The sequence below is a fragment of the Falco biarmicus genome, chromosome 4, assembly GCF_023638135.1.
Source record: "Falco biarmicus isolate bFalBia1 chromosome 4, bFalBia1.pri, whole genome shotgun sequence".
In the NCBI taxonomy this organism is placed as follows: domain Eukaryota; kingdom Metazoa; phylum Chordata; class Aves; order Falconiformes; family Falconidae; genus Falco; species Falco biarmicus.
This window is the reverse complement of record NC_079291.1, coordinates 66,393,745-66,420,695: the sequence shown is the minus strand read 5'-3', so window position 1 is coordinate 66,420,695 and position 26,951 is coordinate 66,393,745. Positions and strand designations below refer to the sequence as shown.

General features: G+C 51.6%; 2 protein-coding genes across 3 annotated transcripts in view; one reads left to right on the top strand and one right to left on the bottom strand.

The window, feature by feature from the left end:
- The window catches only part of STK11 (serine/threonine kinase 11), a 48,883-nt gene extending 44,596 nt beyond the window's left edge, over window positions 1-4,287 (bottom strand). The window contains exon 1 of one of the 2 annotated variants that reach the window (XM_056335552.1): window positions 2,677-4,287. In XM_056335552.1, the coding sequence (XP_056191527.1) occupies window positions 2,677-2,966 (290 nt within the window). In that variant the 5' untranslated portion in view covers window positions 2,967-4,287. The remainder of the gene's footprint in view (window positions 1-2,676) is intronic. The other variant, XM_056335551.1, reaches the window with a different exon arrangement.
- Window positions 4,288-4,787: 500 nt separating this feature from the next.
- Window positions 4,788-26,620, top strand: LOC130147631 (proline-rich protein HaeIII subfamily 1-like). The gene is made up of 3 exons (XM_056335071.1): window positions 4,788-4,994; window positions 12,745-13,340; window positions 26,397-26,620. Exons 1-3 carry the CDS (start codon window positions 4,788-4,790, stop codon window positions 26,473-26,475), a joined length of 882 nt encoding a protein of 293 aa, XP_056191046.1. The 3' UTR covers window positions 26,476-26,620.
- Window positions 26,621-26,951: the final 331 nt, after the last annotated feature.

Sequence of the window (26,951 nt, the reverse complement as noted above, 5' to 3'; positions counted from 1 at the left end):
GAATGCATGCCCTAATTGCTCAGACCCTCTGCCAGCGCACTTCTGCCATACTTGCAGCACTGTATGAAGAAATTAACCCCCACAGATCAGATTAATAGTTAAAACATTATGCAATGATTCTACAGCACAGAAAACAACTCATTAGGGATTCAGAAGACTCTCGCTCCTGACCAATTTACCATGAATGCAAATGCTTTGGAAGAGCCTTCTGCTTGCACATGCCACTGAGAGCACCAAGCAGTGCTCTAGTTCTGGTGGCAGATTAAGAGATTTTTAATCTCAAAGGGCACCAACTGAAGTCTGGATGTTTACAAAGATTAGACAATTAATCACACTCATCTCTCACATGTACTGAGCTGCAGACATCCTTGTACAGATAAGGACACAAGTGGGACTGGAAGCAGGCCTCAGTGTAACACAGGAATTGCATATTTACTTATTATCAGCTTTCAAGACAGCAAGTAGAACCTAATGGTGTGATTCAGTCCACAATCTGATTTCCTGCTGTTCTGTTACATGCAAGTAGTTTATTGGGTATAAACCACTCAGCAAAGCTGCTCAAACACAGTTGTAGAAAGTGAAATTTCAATGGGAGTCTGGCCAAGGAACAGGACATTACAAAAATAATGTTAAAAATAATGTTAGCAGAGTATTTCCAGCACTACATGGAAATACAGCAACAGTTTAGTTTCCCCCTCCCTCCATACTGACCAGGCAAACCATACAGGTTTGATGGCATATCTCACCACAACAGGTTTATTCAGAGTGGAGAGGGCTTGCCCTGCCTGTTGTAGTAGCACTGAAGGGTTTGGTAAGGTTAGAGTGTCATGGTACTGGGAAACCACACACACACACAAAAAAAAAAAAAAAAAAGACATTTTGCCTTTAAAAAAAATTCACCACTGAAGAAGCAGGTAAAGAAAATGAATATGTGGACAAAGAGAGAAGAACAAGGGGACAAAAACAGGAACTGAATGAAAGTAAACCCTTGTTACAAGACAACACACAAAATCTGCTTCGGTGTTTTGAAGCAGGTACAGCTGAGCCAGAAAAACATCCACAGCAAAACAGAGTGGTGGTTGGCCAGCCTGCTTTAATAACTAACCTTAATGAAGCCAAACAAGATGTTCACAGACCGGCTCAGTGCATGAACAAAACTTTAGAGTTCACTCCAGGACACAGGACCATTACCATAGTTCTGGTATCAAGAAGCTCCCCTGGTATTTCGCAAGTCCTTTTTCACTACAGGGGAGAAAAATTTAAATTTAAAAGTTTCACTAAGGAGGAAACAACCTCCCCCTTCTTCTGCAGCAGCTCTTGATGTAACTGAAGGAGGGGGCATAGCTGTAAAGGGGCACTCAGGCCTTTACCAGAAAAACAAGAAAGATTTTATTACATATTAACCAACAGTTTACTCTGATTCTGAACTTAAGCCAGCAAAGGAAGAAAGGGAGGTCCCGGCATTAGCATTTGTGACTACTCCTTAGCCAAGTCTGTCAATGAAGGTTAGAAGGCAAACTTAAACAGCCCACTGCCAGAAGTCCTGGTACAGGATGTGAAATATCTCACAGCTGAGCTCGGAAACTCAAACCAAACTGAGAAACAGAACAGGACTCTGCTAGGTCAGGGCTCCACACTCAGCATGCCACAGCTAAAAACCCAATACAAACACCTTCTAAACATCTCACAAGTTTTCCCCTCCCACTATGAGATAAACTCTTGTAAGTAGTTTGTTTTGGCTGCACAAGGCTCCCCTCTGCAGCAGATAAACAACTATCTCGCAGGGTTGTGACAGACAGCTTGCTGCAGAAAACACAGCTGGCTGCGAGGTCCCTGCAAGCAGAGCACAGCCCCAAGAAAAGGGAAAGTTTCATACACCCAGCCCAACAGATGAAGCGTAACACCAAGCTTCTCCCACACTTAACTTTAATTAGTTACTTCTGCCCTGACTAATCGGCATGTAACTGGCACTTCGAAAGCTTCCAAGCCCGTATCTTCGGTCACTGAAATTGAAAAGGTTGACAACCCTTGTCCCCATTTTACAGCTGCAGAAATCAACTGAAAAAGAGCCTTGAATTACTTCCCAAACTCATCAGTCAGAAATGAAACGAAGTAAACAAAAAAACACCACCAAGACTTCTTACACCCATTGGGTGCCTGCTGGATCATGGCCCAGGCACCTACTACACAGGCGGGAGCAGTAGTTGCCATCCCAGAAAGTCGAGGAGCCGCATCGCCTCGATGGGTACCCAAGTAACGCAGGCTGGAACGACGCAAAGCACATTTCTGCACTCAGGTACACCACCTCTCACCTTCCCTCGCCAACAGCACCAGTTTACCTCTTCAAGGTGAAATCTTAAAAAGGAATTACTTTAAGAAATCCCATTTTATTCTTTAAGCAATACTATTTAAAAAAGTGGCACGTTACAGTTTGTCTGTTCAGGCAGACGGACTTGCCTCCCTGGCTCTCGAGAACTAGCTCTCTTCCCTGTTCTCAAACTCAACAAGAGCACTGGCTGCAGTTCAATGGCAAAGACATTCCCGAATACCTACAGTTTAGGAAGCACTTGCACAGCAGAAAGCCATGTTGTTAGTTAAAGCGGTACAGAACTTCAGCTGGAAAAAACCAACCAAGTTTAATCCCTCAGCTCCCAGCTACTGGAAATATTTACTCACTTTTTCACATTTGCCTCCCCATTGGGAATTCTGCGTAGCTTCTTCTTCTTCAGAATTTTCACAGCTCTTCTACAGAGGGTTTCAGAGTCCAACATCTCCTTGACTTTGCCATAAGACCCTTCTCCAAGTAAGTCTCCCATCAGGTATTTGCCAATGAGCTTGGCCCTTTTCCGCCGGGGCTGGTAGATGACCTCCGTAGAGTCAATGCGATGGATAAAAGTGTCCATCCCCACAGACATCAGCTCACTCTCTGCAAACATACCCAGCTGCTGTGGCTCCTGCATATCCATCCTGGATTAAGTTCCTTAACCTGTTTTCCTTATGCGCTCAGGGTTTTAATCCTGTTTGTTAGTTTCCAACACTCCCTTTTACTCCTTCTTAAAAAAAAAAATCCAGAAGATTGTACAAACATGAATAAAAAAACAAACAAACAAAAACCCAAAAACAAAACAAACCTATGAGTTGCTTCCAGCTCAACTGGATGCTAAAAGATCCAGGCCTGGCTCCAGTAACACAATGTCTTTTAAAAAGAACATATATCTTTGACAAGATACACTCAGTTTGGGACTTGCTTTGCTTCTGACCTGGTCCCACTGCTAGGGTTCTTTCAAGTCAACTTGGCCTTTAGTTTGGCCCAGTTTGATTCTTAAGTGCTAGGTCATCCTCTGGGATTTTAGGCCACCACATAAAAACAGACAATTACCGAGTCTCTTTCGTGACTTTCCATTCCTAGTAGATCATAGCCACCAACTCCAAAGTGGATGGCAGGGTAAACGTTTCTGCCCTGCTGTCCTCACCATCCAGCTATGAGCACAGATGAGGGTTTTCTTTCAGCCGTTTGGAAGCTGAAAACAAGTTTCTTTGAAGGAGTTTTCAGAAACAATTCTAACGTCTTCGCTTTTCACGCCTACAAAAGTTTGAGGCCTTCGGTGCCTATCAAGATCTCCCAGGGGCATCCTTCAACCACCTGGATTCCGCGTGGCACATGATGTGTCACCACCACTGGTCCAGGTGTCAGCCGGTGTCAGACAACGCAAAACCCACTACAGCTTTACCGACCCACCTTAGAATGGGAACAAGCAGGAGGAAGCAATTCTCTCTGCCCAGCACCCAGAACACCCCATTCCCTTTCCAACACGGGAAGGTCAACGAGGAGATGCCGGCCTGGCCCAGGCTCTGCCCCCCTCCTTCACACCCCTGCCACAGGTGTCAGTCGGGGCAGGCAGGGAAATGAGTGACACGGCAGCAACCGCTGGGGAAGGCAGGAAGGGAGCGGAAAAGGGAGAAAACACTTTAAGTGCAACCAGATTAGCGACAGACGTAGGAGAAGGGATCCCCGGGGCGGAGGTGACCTCCGGCTCCTCCCCAGCCGCAGCCGAGCTCCCCGCTCCCGCAGCGGGCCGGGGGAGCCCGCCCGGGCCGGGCCTTCCCCCGCGGGCCGGGCCCCACGGGCAGCTCCGGCCGCTCCCTCCTCCCCGGGCCTCCGCACCCCGCTGTCGAGTCGGGGGAGGGGGGCGGGCAGCCTCGTCCCCCCTCCCCACCGCCGGGCTCGGGAACCGGGCCGCGGCCCGGCGCCGCGCTCCGCTCCCCTCCCCCCCACCTCAGGGGGCGCCCCGCCAGCCGCTTCCCCCCGCAGCCCTGCCCAGGGGCCCGCTCCAGCCGCCCCGCAGTCCCGCCGGCTCCCGCTGCCGCTGCCCCTTTACCCCCGCCGCCAGCCCCGCCGCAGCGCGCACGCCGCCGCCATTTTGTTTACCTCCCGCCCCCACCCGGCCGGCCCCGCCGCGCTCCCGCCGCTGCCCCCTGCGGGCCTCGCACCTCCCTGGCGACCGACGTAAGCTCCCATTGGCCGCCGAGCCGGCCCCGCCTCCCCACGCGCGCTCGCCGGTTGGCTGCGGCGGAGCCACGAGGGGGCGGAGCCGGCGGCGCGGCTTTCGCTTCCGGTTGGTTCTCTTGCTCTTGCAACCCGCCCACCCGCGCCGGCGGGCGGCGGGGCGCTGGGATAGGCCGCGGGAGCTGCCCGTCACCGGCAGGGGCGGGGCTGAACGGCGGCGGGGCGGTGGAAGGCAAAGGGCAAAGGGTAGGGGGCGGAGGGCGAAGGGGAGGCGGGTGCTATGGAGACGGGGCGCGGGGCCTGCCCCGCCGGCAGCCAGTCCCGCCGCCGCCTTCCCGGGCTGGCCGCGCCTGGGCGGCTCTGCGGCGCCTCCGAGGTCGGGGCGAACGCGGGGCCCGCCGTGCGCCCGTTCTCCATCCCTGCAGAGCCCGGCTCGGCTCCCGGCGTCACCCAGCCACCCTCGCCCGGGGCAGCCGCGCAGGGCCAGGCCGGGCGTTCGGTGCTGCCAGGTGTACTCGCTGCCACCCCCCGCCGCTGCCGGTGGGGCCTGCGGCGCCGTGCGTGCCGAGTGGGGCCAGGCCCGGCCGGAGGCAGGCGGCCAGGCCACAGCTCCTTCACCGCCCGCCTTCCTGCAGCACTCCGTGGTTTGGAGCTGCCTGGTTTTAGCAGAGCACAGACGCTTCCAAACTGCGTCTGTCTTGGGGACCTCTGCTGCTGTTCTGTACGCTTCTTGCTATATGTGTGCGTTGAACCTCTGCAACGCACACAGGGAGTTCTGCTACAAGAGCTCTCCCGGGGTGAGGTGCCCCTTCCATCCTCCGTAGCTGTGGACCTGGCTCAGGTCCCTTTTCTTCGTCCACCCCTCGTGAGCGCACACTCACAGGCTTCTCCCTCCCCCGCCAAAGGCTCCCCACAGTTCGGCAGGCTTGGGTGTTTTGATGAGGACATTGAGTCCCAACACATGTTTTCAGGCTCGAGGGTAATAATAAATAACGGACAGTAAATAAAACAGAACGCAGATTTTTGTCTGTAGCCCTCAGAGGCGATGCCGGCGCAGGGGCGCTGCGGCAGCCTCTGAAGTGAAGCCAGCGCTGGGCTGGGGGCAGCATCTGTTCCGTCTCTGCTGTGCAATGTCAATGCAGGCACTGAGGTCTGCTGTTCTTGTTCAAAAACCCGGATGGGGAAGAGTTTCCACCAAGTCAAGCATGGCTAGCAGCATTCGTGCTCCTGCCGAGCCTAAACCCCACAGGCGATCCTTACTGCCCACCCTTAGCAGCACCATGGCCTCCTCCCTAGACCACTGCCGGTCCCGGGTACATCCCAACCCTTCCCTGCCCAGAGAGCGGCCAAGGACATTGCTCTGGCTGTGGGAGGTGAGTTTACTGGGGAATTTACCAACATTGCTTGTGTTTTTCATTCACACACGTGCCCTCTTGCCCCCCTCACCCTTTCCTCGTCTCAAAACTATTTATTTGCCTTTTGCTGTGTTTCACCATCAGCGCCCAGGGATCACCCAGGGAGGCACAGGGCACCCTCAGAGAGAATCCTGCCCAGACAGCTTATCTCCCCATCAGGCAGGACAGGCAGGGATGCTCCTCCTAGCACAGCCAGGCCTGGAAATGCAGCAAATGCTGCCAGGAGCCCCCAGCCTCCTGCACACGTTACATCCAGCCTTTAGAGACCTCCCCACGCCCAGCACAGCCTGCATTGGTGCCGAACTGCATCTCTTGAAGATTTTTTCCTAGTACGTAATGCAAGTCATCTTGGTGCCATAGATCCCACGTTTCCACAGGTTTTTCGCTTTCTCTGCCAGCACTAAACACTGTACCAGGTGCAGTCTGGTGTCTCTGGCTCTGTACTCACTCACCCGCCTTGAAAAGCTTCTCCTGCAGCTCTCCCAGCCTGTGTCCATGGTGCTGTGCTTCCAGCAGTGCATGTTAAGGGCACTTAAAGGCAGCACTCAAATTCCTCAAACCCCTCCGTAAGCTGGGTACTGCTGAAATCTGCATAAAACTTGGGGCTTTTTTTGCTTTCCCCCTTTTATTTCAACAGGAAAGTTCTCATTTGGGAGAAACAGGGAGTTGGGACCTGTTCCCTCCAGGCAGGGTGGCTGGTGGGCTTGCAACCACCCCACAGCCCGCTCTGCAGCAGCCTGGAGCAGCAAGGGAGCAAGCAGCTGCCTGGGCTTGTTTGTGTTTTTTAAAGGCTCTGTTATTTGTGTGACACAGTTTCCAGCTGTTGCTATTTGCTTTTGGTCAGTTTGTTACAGAAAGGGAAGAAAACACTGGAGAAAACATCTCTGAGAGTTCTCTCTTTATAAGTTGTGATTTGCTTTATTTTGAATTTTGCACTGAGTGATATTTTAAGCCCTTCTCCTGGAAGGGATTTGGTTACATGGGAAGGTCTACCTTTATTTAAAAAGTCTGCTGGCCCTTGTGGCCATGCACAAGAGCTTGGACAAGGCTTGGGAGGAAAAAAAAAGACAAGAGGGCAATAAAATAAATCCCCAGCACAGTAGTTCTGGAGAGGTCCATGGTCTCCTTAAGCCCCTTTCTGTACTCAGGCAGTGGGAGCACCTTTTCCTACCCACCCTGAGCAAAGGGACAGCTGGCATTGGGGGGGTGACAGGCAGGAAGATGGGGGACGGGACAGGGATACACGGTTGGATGAGGCCAAACAGCTGCAAGAGCATCCTCCAAAATAGTGGCCCAGCACCCAGCTCCATCACCCCTGCCAGAAACTCCAGCACATCCCATGGGGAACAGGCTGTTCTCAGCACCGGTGCTGGCACCGCCACCTGCCCAGGACAGCAGAGATGCTTCTGTGGGGATTCTCCACTGTCTAATAAAGGTTGGGCTTCACACCACTGCTTCTCCCCATCCACATTAGAAGGTCTCCTGAGAGGAAAGGGTTTCACGGGACACATCAGAGCATGCTGCAGCCCCCTTCCCAGCCCAGCTGGCACAGGGACACATGTCCTGCCAAGCTGCCGGGGTGAGGGTTTGCATTATGACAGCTGGCTCCACCATGGAGGCTGCTGGCACAGCCTGTGCAGTGCCAGCTCCCACCAGGGAGCAGCTGGCTGCAGGTGCCGGCACACTTGGCTTGTGCAATTACCAGCTGCACACTGACTTCCAAACACACGGAGGAACCAAGATGTTCGTAGCTGCAGCTTCCTTGCAGGCCCCGCTGCACCAGAGGCTAAAAACCCCCTTAGCAAAGGCATGGAACTGGGCATCGCGTGTGGGCTACCGGCTCCGAGGGCTGAGATGTTATTTTGAGGTAGGACAGGACAAATGCGCAAGTTCTGCCTTTTCGTGGGAGCTACTGGCACTGCACAGGATCACAAAGCACTGAGCCTGTTTTTGGGGGCCTGAGTGGTGTCACAGCACATCTCCACCCCCAGCACCCCCAAAGGCTCAGCAGGTCCCGGGGACAGGGGTCAGAGCACAGCAGTGCTCTGTTGCTGGTTTGTCTGGGGTGTCTGACCCCATAACAGTGGGTGGGGGTAGGGGAGGCTCCAAGGGCTGCTGAGCGTCTCCAGAGTGCAGAAGAGGGGGTGCAACAGGGGCAGAGTGGCCCGCCGAGCCCCCCAGGCTCCTGCCAGCACTGCATCTCCCCCCCTGCTCCCTCGCAGGCTTTTCTCATGATAGCGCCCAGCCACATGTGATTTACTTCGATCTTGGCACCAAGTCTAGAGTGCTGGAAAGCGATCACCCAAATTCTGGTAAGTGCTATGCTTCCCCTTCCCGAGAGGGATGGGTTCCCAGCAGCAGCAGGAGGGCAGGACCGATTGGAAACCATCCAGGTCAAAGAAACCCAGGCAGGAGGCAGCTCCCATTGCTTCAGCTGCAGCTCCGGATCTGCTGGTCCTGCGGCCTGCCCCACCAGGGTGGCAGGAAAACAGGCTCCCCCAGAGCTGGAAACCTGCCTGTCCCTCCAGGAATGGGCAGCTAGAGCGAGACAAGCTGGGGTGTCACTTCAAGCCCCCCCCCAGCACACGTGGGGTGTCCCGGAGCAGCCTTGAATGCTCCAGCACCGTCACTCATCAGGGGCTTGCAGCCGCATCAGCTTTCCAGAACATCTGCACCAGCATCCTCACCTCCAACTGGGAGGTCCCCTTGGCTCCTGGGACGGATCAATCAGGCTGAGACCTACAAAGCTCATTGCACATATGCCACTGCTGTTCCCTCATCCCCTCCACTGGATGGGGCAAAGCCCAGAGCCCCCAGCTCCAGGGGCAAGGAAAGGATGCCGAAACATGAGATGGTTTTGCAGGACTCTCCCAGCCTGGGATGGTCCCTGCCAGGTCCCGTCCCTGCCTCCCTGCGTGGCTCCAAGCCCCGCCACTGGCACAGATGGGACCCTGGCACCAAGGCAGCCCAGTTCCCTGGGGGCTGCCAGTCTGTCCCCACCGCCACCTCTTCCCGAAGCTGCGGGGAGGTGTAGGGCCAGCTGGGTGCAGGGATCCTTGCTCCTCACCCCGGTGGAAAGTCAGGGGATTTCCAGGCTGCGGGAAAAAACAGGAACCAGCTGCATGTGACAGCATCCAGGCTCACCCCGACGCAGCTGGAGCCGCTCCACAGCATGCACAAGAACAAAGCCTGCAGCATCAGGGCCCTAAAACTGCCATCTTTGACCCCGTTTCCCCAAGTCCGGGTGCCCCCAGGGACCCAGCTGCCCAGGAGGAGTTTTTCTGGGGAAACCAGGCCATTTCCCAGGGACTTTGTTCCCCTCCACAGGCCAAAGCACCAGCACACAGCTCAGTCACACCCCCAACACTGTTTCTCCTCCTCACACCCCCAGCAAGGCAGCCCCAGTGCCCCCATCCCACCACCCCAGACCAGCATCCCTTCTGCTTCATCCCCTCCTTGGGGGTTTCCTCTCCAGCACATCACAGCTCTGGGGCAGGGAGGTGCAGAACCACCACCAGAGTGACACCCCACACAGGTAGGGGGGATACCAGGGCATGCCACGCCAGGAGCACCCCTGCCAGCTCCCCAGCTCCAGGGGCTGAAGCTGGAAGCAGCCAGTGGTTACAGCCCTGCCTGCAGCAACGGCTGCATTGCAGCCTCATGGCTCTGAGTGTTTGGGAAATTCCTGTCTTGTGTCACAGCAGCAACAGGTTCAACAAGAAAGGTTGTGCTGGGGTCCCCTCCAGGATGCTGCCCTCTCCTTGCACTGCTAGAGCAGTGGTGTCATGCATAGGAGGAAGGTGTTCCCCACCAGCACCCACCCCTATACTTGCCCACCCAGAGCCCGCTACCAGCAGAGCCCAGGGATGCTCCTGTAGAAGCACCTGCAAGACCTCCCCTTGCTTATTAAGGGGTGGCAATTAGGGCAGAGGCTTTATCTATATCCCTGCCCAGGGAGCTGTGCTGTTGCAAGAGAGCTGCAGGGTGGGTTTGGGCATACCCAGCAGCACGCAAGGCACCAGCTGCCTTTGGAGCACCTTCCTGAGACCATCTCATGGTGCAGCCAGAGTGTGGGGGGCTCTGTGGGGCAGGGTACCCACACGTCTGAAGCGTGGCAGCACCCTGCAGGCTGTGCCCTCCATGGGGGGTGTGTGCATCAGGGCACATCCTGCTCCTCAGGGCTGTTGGGCTTCCTCAGCAGTGGCCCCAGGGCCCGTGGGCTGGGGCAGCGTGGCCAGTGGGTTCACATCTAAAATGGGAACCGGGCTGGGACAGGGAGGAGGCGGCAATCGTGGTAAATGACATAAGAGGTTGTGGCACCAGCTGCAGAGGCGGTGGTGGTTACAGGAGAAGACTGGTTCATTGCTGAATGGATCAGTGTGTGTTCTAGCATATCTACTTAGTCAGATTTACACCACACTAAATAAATACCTCTAGGGGATTTTAGACCCTTAAAACCTATGGTTAGCTAGACTCCAGTGATTGCTCTCGGATAAGATGGCTGGTAGCCTGGAGGGGATGAGGACAGTCCTACCTGGCCCTCAGCGATGCTACTCACACCTCCTGTGTGCCCGTGGCCATGTGTGGAGCAAGAGTCAGCGCAGGGTGATTTATTACAGGGCTGTGGTGTTAAGCTCTGGAGAAAGGATATTTCAGAAACCATGACACAATTGCTTTGATTAATTAATGCGTGCAAATGAATCAAATCTTCTGAGAGCAGTGCTCATTGACGGGATTAAAAGCCCAAACGTGATAAAATGCTGTGCTTGGGTCTGAGCAGGAGAAAGGGAACCTTCCCCTTGGGGCTGGCAGGGGATGTCACCAGAGGCAGCAATGCCCTTCCCCACAGCAGAGCCTGCGGGATGGGGGTCCTGGTTTGGGGTGCTCCAGCTGCGCCACATATGTTGTGGCCATTGGGTGGTGGTGGGGGGCTGCATTCCCCTCTACCTTTGTAAGGGTCCTCAGCTGGTTTAGGGGGCTGGGGTTTGGGGTCACGCAAGCTGTCTGCTAATGGCAGCCGGCCATGGGAGAGGTGAAGGAGCCCAGGAGGCTGAGGTTTTGCTGCTGTTGGCTCTGAAGCAACCCGAGATGAGGTTTCCAGCTCCTGGAAGAGGGAACGACACCAGCTGAATGTGTCTGTGCCCAGCCAAGTGCCCGCCTGAGGGTCCCACGCTGAGCGGGAGGCAGGCTGCTTTCCTTCAGAGCTACTGTGAGTAAACTCCAAACCTTTTGTTCTCATCGCCTCCTTTGAAGACAGCTCCTTTGATGGCTGCGATGCTGCTCTCGCCAGCTGCTGGCTGGGCTTATGCTGCTGGGGTTCCCATGCAAACCCTGGCAGGGCCAGGGTCCCTGACTCCTTGAAAGCCTTTGGAGGGTCCTGCAGCCACTCCCCTGGTGGGAGCAGGGCTTGGGACCACCCAGCTCCTCAAGGAGCCTTTTATCCTCCCAGCCTCATGTCGTGGTTTAACCTCGGCCGGCAACTAAGCCCCTGCTCAGCTACTCACCCACTCCCCCTGGTTGGGATGGGGGGGAGAATTGGGAGCGTAAAAGTGAGAAAACTCGCGGGTTGAGATAAAGCTGATTTAATAGGTAAAGCAAAAGCTGTGCACGCCAGCGAAGCAAAACGAGGAACTCATTCACCGCTTCTGATGGGCAGGCAGGCGTTCAGCCATCGCCAGGACAGCAAGGCTCCATCACATGTGACAGTGACTTGGGAAGACAAATGCCATCATTCCAAGCATCCCCCCTTTCCTCCTTATTCCACCAGCTTTCCATGCTGAGCATGATGCCCTATGGTATGGGATGTTCCATGGGTCAGTTGGGGTCAGCTGTCCTGGCTGTGTCCCCTCCCAGCTCCCTGTGCCCCCCAGCTCCTTGCTGGTGGGGTGAGGGGCAGAAGAAAAGGCCCTGGCTCTGTGTAGGCACTGCTTGGCTATAACGAAAACATTCCTGAATTATCAATGCTGTTTCCATCACAAATCCCAAACCTAGCCCCATACCAGCTACTGTGAAGACAATTAACTCCACCCCAGCCAGAACCAGCACACCTCATCAGACAAGGGCTCCTGCACATCCCTAAATCCACGCCTCGCTGCAGCTGCTTGTCTGGGGCTTTGCTGCAGGCACAGGGCTCCTGGTGCTTCCCGTTAGCTGGCTGGCTTCCCCGTTATCAACAGGATCATCCCTACACCGGAACAGACAGGCTGGAGGTTAAACCAGAGCACCTCACGCAGCTGCTGATGATGGCCAAGCTTCTTGGTGAGCCAGATAGGTGAGTCTGCCCATTCCTGCTCTGGCCATGGTGTCACAGACCTCCCCGGTCGAGGTCCCCCCCTCCTGCCCACCGGTGCCTCTGGCAAGAGCGTGGTGTTTCAAAAGGCAGAACAGATGGTGGTGGTTCTGGTCTGCTGGTGCTTTCCTTCTTGAGGATAAATCCAACCCAAGACATCCTCCTGCCACTGCTGTGCTGGGGATGACAACATAAAACCAGACATATCTGGTGTGCTTTTTTATATGACCCCATCCAGCTTTTGGTCTTATCCTGAGACTTAAAAAGAGGCACAGATCCAACGTAAGCAATAGGAAATTAAAGATAAATAATGTTACAAGAACTGGAGGGAGGGAGAAGCAAGCAAGGAGCATGGGATGGTTTGCCAGAGCAGTTTATTTTTCAGCTCCATGATTCAGCACTTCAGCTGATTTGCTGTTAATTCTTAGAGCAAGGCTCTTGTGGGATGGCAGCGGGCAGAGATTCCTTGGAAGCTGGTCAGGATGCTAAGTGTTTCCTTTTCCAGCTCTCCCACTTTCTCTGCGGGCAGATAGCTACTGCACTGCTCTGCAGGTAGGGAAACGGAGGAATTTCCTTTCCTTTGGCAAGGAAAACAACTTGCCAGGGCCCGCTCTGGCTGTGGGCGGCCCAGGAAGCTCCAAGGCCCCGGGGTGCCCCGAGGAACCGATGGCGGGAGGCAGGCCGCCGAGCGCTCCCCGGCCGTGCCGCCGGCGGGGTGGCAGGGCCGGGCCTGCCAGAAGCCCCCCAGGTCGGAAGAGCCCAGACGGCAGTGCCGCCTTCCAGACGGGCCAGCAGGGCACCGGGCCGGCGGCGGTGACACAGGCCGCGGGGGGTCCCTCAGCCCCGGGCCCTGCCTGGCCCTCGCTGCCGCTGCCCCTACACCAAGCAGGGGCCCGCGGTCCCTGTCCTGCTTCCTCCCGGCCCAGGGCCTGCCGTTCCCCCGGGGCAGCCGCCTGCCTGGGCCCGGTGCCCCTTCCCCCGGCCAGGCCGCGTTCCCAGCTCCCCCGGCCCGGTCCCGCCCGCCGCCCACTTCCGGCCCGGAAGTCCGTGTCCAAGATGGCCCCGCGGAACCCGGAAGCGCGGAGAGGCGGTGGCTGCCGGGCGGGAGCCTGACCCCCCCGGGACGCAGGTAAGGGCCGCCCGCGCCCCGCGCTGGCTTCCTCCGGAGGTACTGCCCCAGGGCTGAGGGCTCGGCCCGGCCGGGCTGCCGCCGCGCCCCGGCCCGGTTCCCTCCGCGGGCGGAGAGCCCAGGGCCTGCCCCTGCGGCCAGGTCAGGCCGAGGGGTCCTGGGGCAGTGGGGAACGCACTCACCCGCCCCGGCCTGCCGCTGCCCCGCCCGGGGCCGCCTGAGGAGCGCCCCGTGCCGCGGCGGGGCTCTCGGGCTGACCGGGGCTCGGACCGCGAAGCCTCCGGGCCACGCGTGTCGGCCCCGTGGCTGGGGCCAGGGTCGCTGCCGTGGGCCGGTTACCGGTTGTGGGGTGCGGCCGCCAGGCCCGGTCCTGCCGGGCGCGGCGCGGGGGTCTCCGTGCGCCGGGGCCGTCTCACCTGGTGCCGCTGCGCCCCCCCGGCCTCCCCCGGCTCGCCGGTGCCCTCCTGGCGGGGCCGCTGCCCTGAAACGCGCCCGGGGCTGCGCGGCGGGCCCGGCCCCGGCCCGGCTCCTCACGGCCCGGCCCGGCCCCGGTGCGGGCCCTTACGGCCCCGGCCCGGGCTGCCGCCGGTCACCGCCATGCGCGGCTCTAACACGGTTAAACACTCAGGGGAGACTGAGGAAAGCGCCGTCCCAGCCGTACAGGTCGGTGTGAGGCTGTGACTTCGAATTACCCTGCGCGATTTACCATTAAAATAAAACCTTTCCAAGGGCAGGTTCCGTGGGGGATCCAGAGGCCCGTGAGGGGGTTCTGGTTCCCGCAGTCCCACGCTGAGCTCCGCCGGCGGGGAGCTGTTGGCCCTGCCTGCTGCGCGGTGCTGTTGTCTTCTGCGGATGGTCCGTGTGTCGCCTGAAGTGCTGAGCCATCTCCGACCTTCGTGGGTACGGCTGAGCTGAAGAGCGGCTGGCGATGGGAATGTATTTCCCCTCTGCTGTGAGTTCGGGGAACTTTGAGCATCTCATAAAGCAGCAAAAAAGTTTTTGCAGGGTTCCTATGGTAGGATGCCAGCTGGAGCCTTTGGAAGCCTGAATTCTGTTTGTGTCTCTGCCGCTTGCTTTTTTTTTTGATGGGGGTCTGTTTGCTTGATGTCTGCACCCTCGTTTTCCTAAAATAAGCCTGTACCTTTAGCAGCAAAACAGAACGAGGTCTCGTTCAAACACTAGTGTGAGTACTCTTTAAAGGAAGACTGTTTGAATCGTCTAAAGTACGTTTTCAGTCATTGCCAAAGCAGCAACCTAAAGCCATCTGAAATCTTGGTGCTTAGCCCTGGTGTAGTGCAAAGCTGGCATTATCCTGGAGTGCCTGAAATCCCTGAATTCTGTTTGCCAGCTTGCCCAGTATCAGATGCTGAAGTTAACAGAACTGTGATGGGCATTAGAGGATCTTTGTCTAATTTAACAGTGTCATTTTCTATCTGGGGCTGTTTCATGTAGTAGCTAGGATGGCTGACTAAAGTTGAAAAAGAAAGGTATGCTTCCCCCACTGTCTTCCTTCGATAGTGTTTTTTTCTGTTCTTGGAATTGTACTCGTGCTTTTGCTGGGCTTTCAGACCAGCAAGATATTTTTTCTTTATAAAGGAGAATTTAACGGTAAACCCAGGGAACTTAGCAGAAGATGGCATGGCCAGTGCGTTTTGCAACTTTATTTTTCTTTAATGATTAGATCTCAAGGTTGGTTCTTTTAAAAGGGTTCTGAAAGATTTTGCCGAGTCCCGTGTGTGGATTTTTTTCTTGTGTATGAACTCACACCTTTAAAAAAACCCCAACTAACCAAAACCCTAGAAATTTTTAGTGTTTTGTGAAATGTAGTTTCCTCCCATAGTTTGCTTTTTTCAGGGTCTTACATCCTCGTCCTCAAACGGGAGCAGACTTCTAGAAAATCATTTGTCCTCCTTTTAGCTGCCTGGTTGCTCACTGTTGAGTGTCGATGTTTTGTTTTGTGCTTGTGGAGCTCTCCATGCAGTGGATCCCCCCACTAATCCCGCCCCCCCCCCCCCCCCCCCCCCCCTCCCCCGACTTTGGAACAACAGCAGGACCAAGCGTCATGTTTCGTCATGTGCCAGACATGGGACAGGCTGCGTCTGCCAGACCGGATGCTCATTGAAAAGCTACAGCTACTTTCATCGCAGGTTTTTATTAATGCTAAAGTATACACGGGCAGGAGTTTTTAAAAATTTTTATTTTTTGTTTAAAGTAGTGAGCATATGGTGTGTTTGAGGCTTGTGTTTCCTGACTGAATAGGCCTTTTTCATCGTTAAGTTATAGATCCCTGAAATGGAAGGTCTATAATAAAAATGCTGACGCAGGTTTAAAGCTTTTTGAATAGTGACACTGTAATAAAGAGCTAACTGTGTAGTCACTGAGTACTGCACTGTGCTTTATAATTGTGAGAGCCTGGATCTCTCAGGAAAGCCTTCTAGGCTTAATTAGGAGTTTTATATTCTCCTGAAACATTTTTTTCAGCTTAAAACTTAAAACTCTGCAGTCTATTTTGGTAACATGATCAAGGTCTGTAAACATGTAGTTATGAAAGAGGTGAATATATGCCTCTCTCACAGAGAAAGCGTACGTTGAGCATGCCTGAAGCTTGGCTGGCTTGAGGTGGTGTTTATGTGCTTATTATCAATAGGGAAGCAGCAGGCTTTGATGTCCTGGAGTATTTTTTCCGCCGTGAAAGGCTGCATGTGAAACAGAACACCAAGACCTGCTCAGCGCCAGAGGAGAGTGTTTCTTCCAATGCGTCTCCCGTGATTGAAACTGGGGGTAGAGCAAAATGTAGAGAAGCAAGGGCCTGTGTTTTCTTGGCTTCTGACCTTAGTCAGCTAAGTTCTTTGTGCTCTTCTCATTCCCTTTAATTAAGTAGTGTAATAACGCGCTTCTACCTTGCAGGTGTGCTTCTGAGGTTGCCTTCATTAGTGTTTGTGTTGGGCTTGTGTTTCAGTGCTGCCCAGGTGTGCTGTGCTGCTGCTGGACCTTGGCTGTGCCGAGCACCGGGGCGGCCGGCTTAGCGGGAAGCCAGCACCCGCCCCAGTCCTGCCGTGGTCTGTGTCCTTCCAGGACCGTGTTTGCGACAAACGTGAGAAGGGGAGCAGCCCCGGCGGTCTGCCCCACTGCGGGGGGGTGTTCGGGTTCCTGCTGCTGGGAACTGTTCTGTGCGTTTGCTGTCTGAGGCGCTGGACTGCCGACGCCCGAGCTCTGCCGTACAGGGCTGGTGTGTTTATGCTGCGGAGGTTTCAGTGCATGGTTGTGTGAGGGTAGCGCTGTATAGATTTGCACAAAAATGTGCTGAGTGTTTCTTGGCAGCGGCGCGTGTAGTGTATGGGGAGGCATTTTTGCTCTGTCCAGAAATAGTCATGTCTGTTCTCCCAGGTGGAAGAGGAGGGACAGATGGAATCTGTCTCTGCCCTGCAAGCAAGCTCTACGTCGAGTCTCTCTGGGTCCCTCTTGGAGCAGCGTTTTGTTGCTCAAAGCAGATCTTTTGAATCTGGAGACAGAGCATTAGGGCAGCCTGTGAGTCGAGGGAACGGCTGTCTGCTTTACATGGTGGGGAGGTAATGCGAAACATGAAACGGTGAAGCTGGTGGAGAGACAGTGTAGTGTCAGGGGGCGGGGGTGTGTGTGATGTCCTGGAGTCACAGTGAGCTGAGTGAATGAGAACTGAGGTCAGCATTGCAGGTGTAGCATCAGTAATTAACTTTAATTGTGCAGCCTTGAAACAAAAGTATCTGTGGAAGATCTAAGACGATTTATGTCACTGGATATAGATTAATGAACCTTTCTGTTGTTGCTAAAGCTGCTGGGCCACTTAATTGCCTAATAGTAATCCCTGGAAATTCAGAGAACGGCACACTGGGGCAGATGCCAGCAACAAGACTCCAGGTTAAGCTTTTTTCCCCCCTCATTATTTAGTTTTCCATTTCTGTGCAAGGATTAAAGCCACTGTGACTCTCACAGGTATCCAAACAGCACCAAGGGGCATCCCGGTGATGGGCAGTGTGATTCTGGGTACAGCACCAGCCTTGGTTGTTGCAAAGGTGCTTTATACCAGCATTGATCCCTCTCATGGGGAGGAGAATGACCCTGTTGGTGTTTGGTAGGGGTGGAAGGATGATGGGGAGGTGAACCTCCTTTCCCTACTAGCTGTACTGGCTCCAGGGCCTGAACTCATTCCCATGGGATGGGGTGGCAGTCGCTGTCTGCGCAGTCCGTCTCCATATGTGGATGCACTTGCCCGCGCTGTACAGCACTTCCTCACTAATGGTATGGCTGTTACCATGGTGAACCTGTATAGTGTAAATATAGCCACTGTGCTCTTCCCCAATAAGTCAGATTTTGGCCTGACTTTGTCAGCTGCAGTTCCTTGTTCTGTTCGTTGTTCTTGCCTCTGCCTTTACAATCCTTGCAACCTGACCTGTCTCCAAATGTGTTTGTCAACTTTTTTTTTTCCTGGCACTTTAATTGTTAAGTCTGTTATATACTAATTTTAACCTGTCTGACTTAAAGTAAGTCTACCTGTTTGGGACAGCTGTTGTTTTCTTGTAAAGAGGACTTTTCCCCTCCAAAAAGCTGTCTTTGGTTTTTTAATTATTTTTTCTCCCTGTATGGTCTGAGCTTCAAATGAAGAGGAGGTAGCACTGCTTGAGGAGTAAAGTTCTTCCTTTTCATTCTCGAAACACTACTGTCTTTGGAGGACAAGTTTGCTCTTCTGCCTGTACCACCATGTATCTTGCATAGGTCTGGCAAGAAGCTTTGGAATAATCTGAGTTCTTCTTCCCTTTGCTTACAGACTGATCTGTCAGATTGCTCCACGCTGCAATTCTGTGTTGGCTTGCAGCACCTGGGTTAGTAACACGGTTTGTCCGGTCTCCTCTTGGGTGCTACTTGCCAGCCCGGCCGTGCTGTGCCTGCAGCCGTGCAGCTCCGGTGGCACAAGTACTGCGCCCATTCCGCCTTGCAGGAAGCATTCGGGGGGTCAGGGTGGCGAGAGGGGCTGCGGCTGGGATGCCCTAAAGTGATTTGGTTTTCATCACAGATAATAAATCTTTTAGATGGGTGTTGTCCTTGGCATTTGTAACTGGACTGAGCCACATGTCTGCCTGAGGTTAGATTTTTCTCCCCTCTTTTCTGTAACTCGTTCTAACGTTACTTGGAAGTTGTCTGCAGCAGGCTCACTTTTTTCCATGTTGTGAAGGTCAGAGATGTGTTCTTCCTTTCTGTGTTTTCATACATGCAATCAGTACAGGTCCCTCTTCTGAGACTGCTCCTGGTGAGGAACAAACGTCAGATTCTTTGGCTTGCATATATAAATTCACCAGTCTTTTGCTTAAGATTAGTAGAGAGCTGGAGTGAGTCATCCACCGTATTTTCTGTTTCTGCGTTAACTTCTGCCTTCTTTGTAAATTAACTTGAAATCCCTTTTCCAACACAGTTTCAGATACATAAACAAGCCGTACTGTATTTAATTTTGCTCTGCAAAGAGCCAGATTTGCCTAATGAAAAAGGGCGATGTTGCAAATAGCAAAGAGAATGAAAAAATTTCCAGTCATATTTTGACTTAACCACAGGGAAAAGATCAGATACTTCCGTTTGTGTTGAACTTTTGTACTCTGATACTATCTTTTATCTGATAGTCCCTACGCTAAATATGATGGAGCCTCATGGTAGCTCTGTGAGGGGACCATGACTGTGTCAGAAGGGGAGATCCTAGCTTCTCTCCCTTGGTTTTCCTGTTTCTTGAGAGTGAGACTGGGGCTCTGACTCAAAGGCTTCCCTTCTCATCCCTCCAGGCAAAATGTTGATTGGTCTCAACCATCAAAAAATGTGGCAAGGAGAAACAGTAAAGAGGAACTTGAAGCTAGCTTGGTGCTTGAGATATAAAAATGCCTTTTAAGAGTTCTGTAGTAGTAAGTTCCCATTTCTTTGGACCGTTATGTACTAATTTTATTCTGAGGAATTGCTTCCAGCTGCAGCTCCTGTGGGTGCCCGTGTCGATGGTTCAGCAGTGGCAGTGTGTTGGTGGAAAGGGTGGGTGGAGTGGGGAGGGGGCACAAGGCTTGGGGGGCTCCCTTTCTGCTCCACGGGTGTGTGGGCAGGCGGGAGGGGAATTAATCTGCAAGCAGGAGAAGGAATTAGATCAGATTTCTGAGGTCTTTTTGTCGAGTGCAGGCTAGTTCAGGATCAGCAGGTCTAGCTCTGACTGTGCCCTGCATACCTGTGGTTGCCCAGCTATCTGCCTTTAATGGAGACAATTTAAAATACACTTAACAAAGACTGAAACACAACAGGAGGAAGTGTTCGCATTTACTGCGTGGACAATGGGTTGTTTTCACCTCTCCTGATTGCAGGTATCCGTGAGCTGAGCTCTTACCTGCAGCTTTATTCATCCTGATTATTGCAGAGCAGTTCATTATGCCTTTCAAATTGGAGATTGTCTGCTGTGGTGCTGGTCTGATAAATTCCTAAAAAGCTCAAGCTGTTAAAATTTGAAGTTTGTGCTCTGTAACCTCTAGGCATGCTGAATTCCACAGGAATTCCAGGCTGAAGTTCCCCCTTACCATCTGGGCTGAACAGCAAACCTTTAAGCCAACTGTTACTAATACTGAAACTGTTCCTATAGCTTAATCGGAAGAACTTGTGATATAATCAAATTGCTCACCAGGCTTTATCATGCTATGCAGGGAACCAGTTTCATTATTAAACACAGGTGGCTCAGCCTCAAAGGAGCAAGTCCTCTGGTCTTTTCAGGGTCGTGTAATCATTGCTTTATGCCATCGCTCCGAATGCGGGACATCGCTGTTTGAGTGATGCTCGCAGAAGGAAATTCTTGCTGTTAGGAACTTTATCTTTGTGTTGTCGGGGTTCCCTTACGTTCTGTCCCAGCTACCACTTGTACCACAGGCTGGTCTGCAGAGCTGGCGTTCTCCTCTCCCAGCCCTTACCCTTTTTGCCACCTTTAACGTGACCGGGAGCCTCGTCTTTGGTGATTCCAGAAAACTCCTCTGCTTGGTTATAAGCAAGCAGCTTTACAGATGGTGCTTTGAGATAACTTTTGATAATCGTATAGGTTTTGTGTCAGGGAAATGAAAAAAATCCATTCTAGTGATTTTGTTTTATTTTTCTTCAGTGGATTTATCCTTGCACTGTTTGTGGTTTTTCTTTTTTTGTTTGTTTTGTTTTTATGGGTTTGGGTTTTTTGGTTGTTGTATTGCTCCCTGAACAGTTATTGTGGCACTGGAGTGCTTCAACTAATTCTATATGACAAATAGCCCATCTGTAAAATTAGTCTAATTACTTTGCAGTTACATTTTGAAGCATAATCCACTTGGGAAGCTTTTTTGAAATTCCTTGTTAGCATTGGGTACCTCCTGGCACTAACGACCTTTTCCTGTGCTCCCGGGGATGGATGTGACGAGTGCCACGCACGGGGGTTTGTTTCAGTATGATGTCCTGGTGTGACTTTTGTCATTGAGTTCAAGGCCACTGTTTTCCGTGATTCTGCATTCTTTATTTTCTAGTGCTGTGAAAAACTTGAGTCAAATCTCGATTCTTGAATTTTCTAGTAGCACTCTCCTTGGTGTGTTTGGTTTTTTTTTTTTTTTCCCTAAGTAGAAATTTTAAAAGTGAATAATCATCAAGCATCCCAAGTCTGGTTCTCAAAGGCTAACAGGGCAAAGGAGAGGGTTTCAAAAGTGTTTTTCATCTATGACTCATGAAAGAGCTTTAACTCTGTGGTTTGAATCTTAGATGGTAGTAGAGGTTACTCTCAAACTTTAGAAGAAATAAGTATTAGTCAATGTAATTAGAACCTTTTTTGACTGGAAAGATAAAAAAAATTGGTATCAGTAATTAAGTTTTGTTCGCTGCTGGCCTTGGAGTTTGTAATACTCCCAAGTCAAACTGATCACTGGTGGCACCCTAGTATATTAAAAAAAATGAAATCAAAAAATCCTGGTGGACCACTTGCATCCTTCTGTCATGGAAATGATCTTAAACTGGTGAGCTCTGATTTGCCTCGATGGTGGGAACTGTTGCTTTGTTGGAGTGTATTTGGTAAGAGAAGAAGTGGAAAGAATGCTTCAGAAAAAGTTTGCTGTAAGGGTTCACTTGCAAACTGAGGGCCTCTGTGTTTATCAGCTCTTATTGTTAAGAGGACAGGATGGGATGTGGAAATGAGCCTGCTTTGGCTTGCAAGGAACTTGCTGATTTTCATCGTTTTCCATGACGAGGTTGCCTGGAGGAGGATGGTAGGACATGCGCATACTGAAGGTTGTTTCCACTTCTGTTCTTGGGACAGGTATTGTCCTGCAGCCCTTGGGCTCTTGTAGATCCTTGAAACTGGCTTTAGTGAGTTTTTTTCTTGGAATTTGTGTAAGGCAGACAGCAGCCCTTTCTTATAGGTGCTTGAGTTTATAGTGAGAGCTATTGCAAACTCCACATTAATCGTCCCAGGAACTTGATGTAGCCAGTCTTCCTGCGTGGCAAATAGATTATTTTGCAGTACTGAAGCTTTGGCAGGGAGGAGAAGGTTGGGTTTGGTGACATCCAGCACGTGCTCTGCTGCCGCATCGCTGATGCCATTCTCCTGGTCGGACAAGAAGCACCTTCAGCATCCTCTGGCATCAAGGCAACGGATGGAAGGGTGTGGGATGGAATCCTTGCTGCTTCTTGCTTCCCACTGTTGTTGATGCTTGGATGTATTCTGGAATACACAGTAGCTAGAGAGCTTCCCCCGCCGCCCCCCCCCCCCCCCCCCCCCCCCCCCCCCCGCATAAACCAAGGCTTCCAGCTTGCTTATTGCCACGTTTGTGCTCAGCTTGTTTTAGCGGTTCGTTCTGTATAAGTAAATGCTGACAGGGCGTGATTGCCTTTATCAGACTAGGAAGAAGCTCACATGGGTGGGCAGTTCACAGCAGCCTTGTGATGGCTATTAGTTGTTGGGTGACACTTGTGCTTTATGGTAATGGTTCTTCAGCGTGCTGTGTTTTCTGGGTTAACTAGATAATGTCGAGGGGATTCATCTCGTCTCAACGACGTCTAGGTTTGTTTCATTGTTAGCTGTGTTACTGGTTTTCTTGGCATCTGTGAACAAAAGATCTCTAGTATTCGGATTGCCCATCTATAAGGCATCTTCTACTATCTGACCATTGCTCAAGCATAGAGGTTTACAGTTCCTTAAGCTGTTTTCCTTCGTTTTGTTAATTGGGTATGATCTATGGTACAAAAGTTTTCTCGGAGAACTAATGCTGTTGTAAAGGAAGGCACTGCTCTGCAGAGAATCTGGCCAGTGAAATCTGGTGTTGTCAAGACACAAGATAATGTACAGCAGGCAGGGAGAAATTCTGATATTGATTTTAGCCTTCATAAGTTACTTCGGATGTGTAAGTAAAGCTGTATATTTGCTACAGCTGTTACGGGAATAACTGCTTCTGATTTCCTATCAAAAGCTGTTACAAATAGGGGGAAAAAAAAAAGGCAGCAAAAAACCTGAACTCTGGTGAAAAGAACAGACACGGTATTTTAAAGTTACTCGAGGATATCGATATTTCTAAAGCAGTCTGTAACGCTGATGCTTAGATCAGCAAACCTCACCACTTCTGTTCAGGAACAGCTGAACAGTATTTAAAGGTAGGGATTTTTTTGTTTGTTTGTTGTTGTTGTTTTTTTTTTAAAGGGACACTTCCCCCCTCAGAAAACCCCAAAACAGTGCCATTTGTAGCTCTATAAAGCATTTGAAAAGAGCCTTGTAAAGTTTTTCCTGTTGTTTTCCATACAGCCTTGTACCACTGATGTCTCTCTTGAGTTGGAAGGCTTGATGGAAGTGGAAAACAAACCTTGCTGTAGGTCTCTGCTCCCCACTGCTTCACTGGGGCATTGGGATGTTGTAGCACAGGCTTAATTTCTAATCTAGGTCCTCTTGTCAAATCCACTAAGACAAGAAGAAAAGCTGTGAATTTTATGACAGGAAGAAGGCATGAGGCTGGGCTATTTTCTAAGCAAACCCTTCAGTTTAATCTGTTTTGTGCACTGGAGATAAGTGGCATCATGATAACCGTTTCTCTTGTCTCTTACTACTTTCTTCCTTAGATGTAACTTAAAATTTTGTAGGATCTCTTGTGGAGCACCAGTGGCATCAGAGAACAATTGGAAGGAAAAGAAGCAATCAGCCCTGAAGTGCAGAGAGGAAAGCATCCCCTGGGATGACTGGGCAGCCTTCACGCTTGAAACATAGGTGGTTTCATTTCTCGCTGCTGAAGCTTTTTACTGCATTTCTTCACAATGGGCTTGGGGTCAAAGTCTGCGTTTATGCATCCCTGTTCGTGAGTTCTGCTGCAGTGAGTCATGTCACTTGGGAGAAAGAAGTCCTTGAATATTTTAATGTCTTCTTTGCAGTCTTTTGTGTGTGGAGCTACTTTGAGAGGTGGGATGTGGAGGCTGGGCTGCCTAAGGAAATTAATCTGCAGTGCTTTGTTTTCAGGACATGTAACATAAAGCAGGTTTTTGCTTAAATGATAGAACTTTAGCATCAACACACTTAGGTCTTGCGTGAATGGGGCCAGAGCACCCGCTACTAATGCTGCTGCTTCTGCAGCCGGGCTGGTGAGCTGACTTTTGTCAAGAAGGCTGTGATTAAGCAGCTTCTAATGAGGCTTCAAGACTACAACTTTTCGACAGGCTGTGTTTTGGGAACCCTGGTGCTAACATTTGGCTAATAAATCAAGAGGCTTGAGGCCAGTAGAACAATATTAATTAGGATGCTGGGGTGCTAGCTAAGTGGTTTTAGCTATTTTTTGCTCCTGGGCTTATGGACTGTAAAGCCTGAGTGTGGATTTTATAGTGTAGTAAAAAGAAACACTTCTGCTTGTAAAAGAATGAGACTGCAATAAATCTCTGGTGAAATAAAGCCAGTGAAAAGGATCTAGGTGATTCTGGGCCTTTGTAAAAAGAATTTATTCTGTTAGTGATCAGTTAAAATGATCTCAGATTTTTGTAGTTTAATGATCTTTTCAGGTAGCCTGGTGTTAGTTGTGCTGGTGTATAAACTTGGTTTTCTGGTGGGGATGTTTCATTGTGCGTTGTTCCTAGGGAAAAAGTTTGCACCGTGGTGTCTTGGTCACTTAGTGTCTCTTTTTTTTTTTTTTTTTTTTTTTCCCCTTTATGATTTGTCAGGCTGTGGGAAGAGGCAAAGATTGGATTAGCAACGTTGTAGGAACTGCAGTCTGTTTAAACCCACTGCCGGCCAGCCTGCTCCTGCAAAAGTTTCCTTCTGCTCTGCAGCCCCCCCCCCCCCCCCCCCCCAAGCAGCAGCTTTCGTCCAGCGGGCTTGTGAGCATACGTCAAGCGTGTGCATCCCCCCCCCCCCCCCCCAAGCAGCAGCTTTCGTCCAGCGGGCTTGTGAGCATACGTCAAGCGTGTGCATCCCAGCATGACTACCTCTTCAGCTAAAATAAAAAGGGGAATACTTTTTCAAACCGCAGAGTGCTTAGCCTCTGGCAAATGATCTGATTCACTCTGGAAGTCTGTGTCTTGTGAAGGCATTTGTGCACCCGCAGTGTGTTAGAGGAGCAGAGGCAGCGGGGTCCTCGGTCCTTGCTCTTCACCCAGAAACTCCCCTGAACCAGGGCTTTACCTGGTCGTTTTTCACCAAGGATTAGTGTCAGCTCCTCCACCACGGGTTTGGCGGGGATCTCATTGATCCCCTGCAGATTCTGCAGCCTGCACACACAAGCCCCCCTTGGAGAGGGATCCTGGCATGGCTGCTGCCACCAGAGAAAGAAAGAGCCACTTTAATTTCACTTTCCATTACAAATGCAGAAATAATTTAGTCCACGGAAAGGTCACTTATTTTTAAAAGGGGCTCTGACTCAGAAACATCTTTTCAGAAATACTACGTGGAGCCAATAGTATCTTTCCAAGTGATCAAAGATGGCATATTTTAAATTGCAGCTTCAGTTTCTGCTACTTAGTTTTTCTGCTTGGCTGGCTTGCTTGATGAGAATATATTGGCCAGTTTCATTTACTTGGCTGTCGTGCTACAGGCTTCTGGTGGCAGACAGGGTCATGGGAGGCAGAAGAGGGGCAAAGAAAGATGCAGTGGGTGTAAAGATGTCACAGATGCTTTTCTCTTGTTCCTCTGGTTGTATAGGTTGCTTTTTACTATCTTTTTTTTTTTTTTTTTTTTAAATCCAATTGGAAATGGGTGTCCTTTGGGATTATGGAGAATCTGGGGGGCTTGGGGGGATCAGAACTTACTTTGGAGGTTTTGACTGAGAAGTTACACTGAAGGCAAGAAGTTACACTGAAGAAGTTACCGTGAGGTTGATCCCTGCCGGAACAATACTCTTGCTTTAGCAAGCATGATTCTGAAATCTCATCTTGCTAGCAACAGGGAAAACGCAAGATAGCTGATAAATTCTTATATTTGTTAGATTAATAACATTAATGCTAGAAGTCTACTGTCTGGTTTGGCCTTTGTGCATAGCAGTGGTGAAAAGTATTAGTGCACACTGAACATCTGCTGTGAAGTTGGGGAGATATCAAAGTACAGTGAGGTGGAAGATACAGCGCACTGACCCTGTGAAGTGATTCACTCGTTGCTCAGCACGACCATTGGTACTCTGTGGAATGATGTTCCACCTACGTAGCATATTTTCATGAAAACAAGCTATTTGGGGGGAATTGCTTGTCATGAGTTTGCACAGAAGTGCAGAATCTTTTTGTATATTAGGCAAGAAAATTCCTCAAGCTAAAAAGCAGCTGTGTGTGTCTACTGCAGAAATCGCAGACAATGGTGTGATCTGCCAGCCTTCCGCAGTGTGCTTGCAGTGAGGCAGGAGAGGTGTGCTGGGAGTTCACAGGTCTGGGTGAATCTGAGACCTGTTCCCCCAGTAAAATCCTCTCTCTCATAAAGAGGCAGCAGGCACTTCACAGGCTGACGTCTGTTTGCTGATCTCTTAGCTACGTTTGGTCTTAGAAATGTGGGGGGTTATTTTTTTCTTCTCCTTTCATAAAATTTAAACATGCGTTTCTTTTCCATGCTAGGACATGGTGCAGGGTGAAGAGCACAGATAAAGAACCTTCCACCACTCCGCAGCCTGTTCCACCTGCCCGGAGGACTTGATGCGGCAGGACGCAGGCTGATGCCCTCAGCACACCCTGCCATGGATGGGGGGCAGAACTATCCACAGCACGAGCACCAGCAGTCGGGCAATACGCTGTACAGCATCCCTGGCCTCCGCTCCCAGCTCACCTTGCCAGCCCGTGGAGGTGAGGGGCCCCAGCAGCTTCTCGGCGAGGGGGGAGGGAGGAGCTGTTTGGAGGGTGAAGGGGGCTGAAGGTCTGGTTGGGAGACCAGAAGGGGTCTGAGCAGAGCAGTCCAGCCTGTTGGGTCCTGGGAGCCCTTGTGCATGTTTACGGGAGCTATTTACCAGACTTGCTAGGCAGCTGTCCAGGGACATGAAATATTGATTGGGAACGCTGGAGGGCTGAGGTGCCAGCTGTCTGCCTGCCTTTGAAGTGGGAAGAGAAAAACAAGGCTGTGATTAAAACAATGCCTCTCTGAAAGCTGGTAGGTGCCAGGCTCCTTGGGAAGGGGCT